Raw genomic sequence first — 1,389 nt, 5'->3', positions numbered from 1 at the left:
CTGTAGCCCACCAGGCTCCTCTGTCCATGGGATTCTCCAGGCAAGAATACTGGAGTGGGTTGCCATGACTTTCTCCAGGGGATCTTCCTGACCCAGGATCAAACCTGTGTCTCTTATGTCTTCTGTATCGGCAAGTGGGTTCTTTACCTCTAGCACCATCTGGGAAGCCCTTATCTCTTTACCTTGCTTTAAAATTTTTTCATATCCCAGGTTACTTTTACATATTATATACATATGGGTGGACACAGAGCAAGATAAATAGTACATGTATGTGTGAGTGGAAACTCCTGCATTTAGATTGTGAACTATTACCTCTTTCCTATACTAGAAGCTCTGAGGGTCAGGGTATCTGCCTGTTTTGTTCCCTGCTTCATCTTCAAATCTAGAGCAATGCCCAACACACAGCATGTGTTCAATAAATGTTTACTGAGTACCTCAATGTGTAAAATCATTAAGGCAGTTCCTGACACATAACATCAGGAGTTTTAGTAAAGGTCTGCTGACTGAAATCTTACCAGTTGATGTAAAAATTTTAAAAAGTAGAATTTTACTCAGTTTTTTCTTAAAGATGCTGTTTACTCAAATTCTTAGATTAAAAAGGCAAATTTACCTTCATGTGTTAAGATGAGCAAGTCACTCCACTGTCTTCCACCTACCCAAGAAAAAGAAGAGAGACTCAGATATTTGGTTAAGCTTTTCTGCTCACTATACTTGGTTTTACCCATTGATTTTTATAGCTATTGGGAGTTAGGAAACAGAAGTTTGTCCCAGATACCACATGATTTGGGGCAGAAAGAAGCACATGAAGAGGGGGTCACTGTGGGCACTGAGGGCTCTGGGTCCATGTTTTCAGACCTCAGACGTCTGCAGGGTGTAGCGCTGTGGAGTGGCCAGGGACTGGGGCAACAAGTCCACTGTGCTCATGGGGCAGTCCTGGGGGCAGATCTCCTTGGCCAGCTGCCCCTTCTTCTTCAATGCGCAGGCCTCCTGGTAGGGCGGTGAGATGGGGGGCTGCGTGGGTGGAGTGTACTTGTATTCTGAACCATCCTCTAGCTGCAGGGACACACATTGGGAGGGTCCTCACACACATTGTGAGGACCTGGGAACAGAGGACAGCACCCCCCATCCAACCCACTGTTGACAGGGCACTTACGTCCAGTGGGTAACTGCGGTCTGAATCATAGGCGCTCAGGTCCCCACAGGTCACAAATGGCACAATGATGCGGGTGGGGCCATCCAACTGGTTGAAATCTGGATCTGACAAGCAGGGACAGATGAGACAAGACAGGGCCAGGGTGTCTGGGGTCAGCTGTGACTCAGGCTGCACCCCAGATGGGTACGGAGGCCTCCCTCACATATCCACCAGCTACTCTCTATACTCTTGCACCA

General features: G+C 47.4%; 1 protein-coding gene across 1 annotated transcript in view; it reads right to left on the bottom strand.

The window, feature by feature from the left end:
• Positions 1 to 597: 597 nt before the first annotated feature.
• Positions 598 to 1,389, bottom strand: part of LOC104998943 (putative tRNA (cytidine(32)/guanosine(34)-2'-O)-methyltransferase) — a 6,518-nt gene continuing 5,726 nt past the window's right edge. Inside the window, exons 5-7 of the mRNA XM_010854343.1 lie at positions 1,154 to 1,345; positions 856 to 1,053; positions 598 to 652 (exon numbers count right to left, since the gene is read on the bottom strand). Of these exons, the coding sequence (XP_010852645.1) occupies positions 620 to 652; positions 856 to 1,053; positions 1,154 to 1,345 (423 nt within the window). The 3' untranslated portion in view covers positions 598 to 619. The remainder of the gene's footprint in view (positions 653 to 855; positions 1,054 to 1,153; positions 1,346 to 1,389) is intronic.

This window comes from Bison bison, unplaced genomic scaffold, assembly GCF_000754665.1.
Source record: "Bison bison bison isolate TAMUID 2011002044 unplaced genomic scaffold, Bison_UMD1.0 scf7180017853338, whole genome shotgun sequence".
Lineage (NCBI taxonomy): Eukaryota > Metazoa > Chordata > Mammalia > Artiodactyla > Bovidae > Bison > Bison bison.
This window is presented reverse-complemented; position numbering and strand designations above follow the sequence as displayed.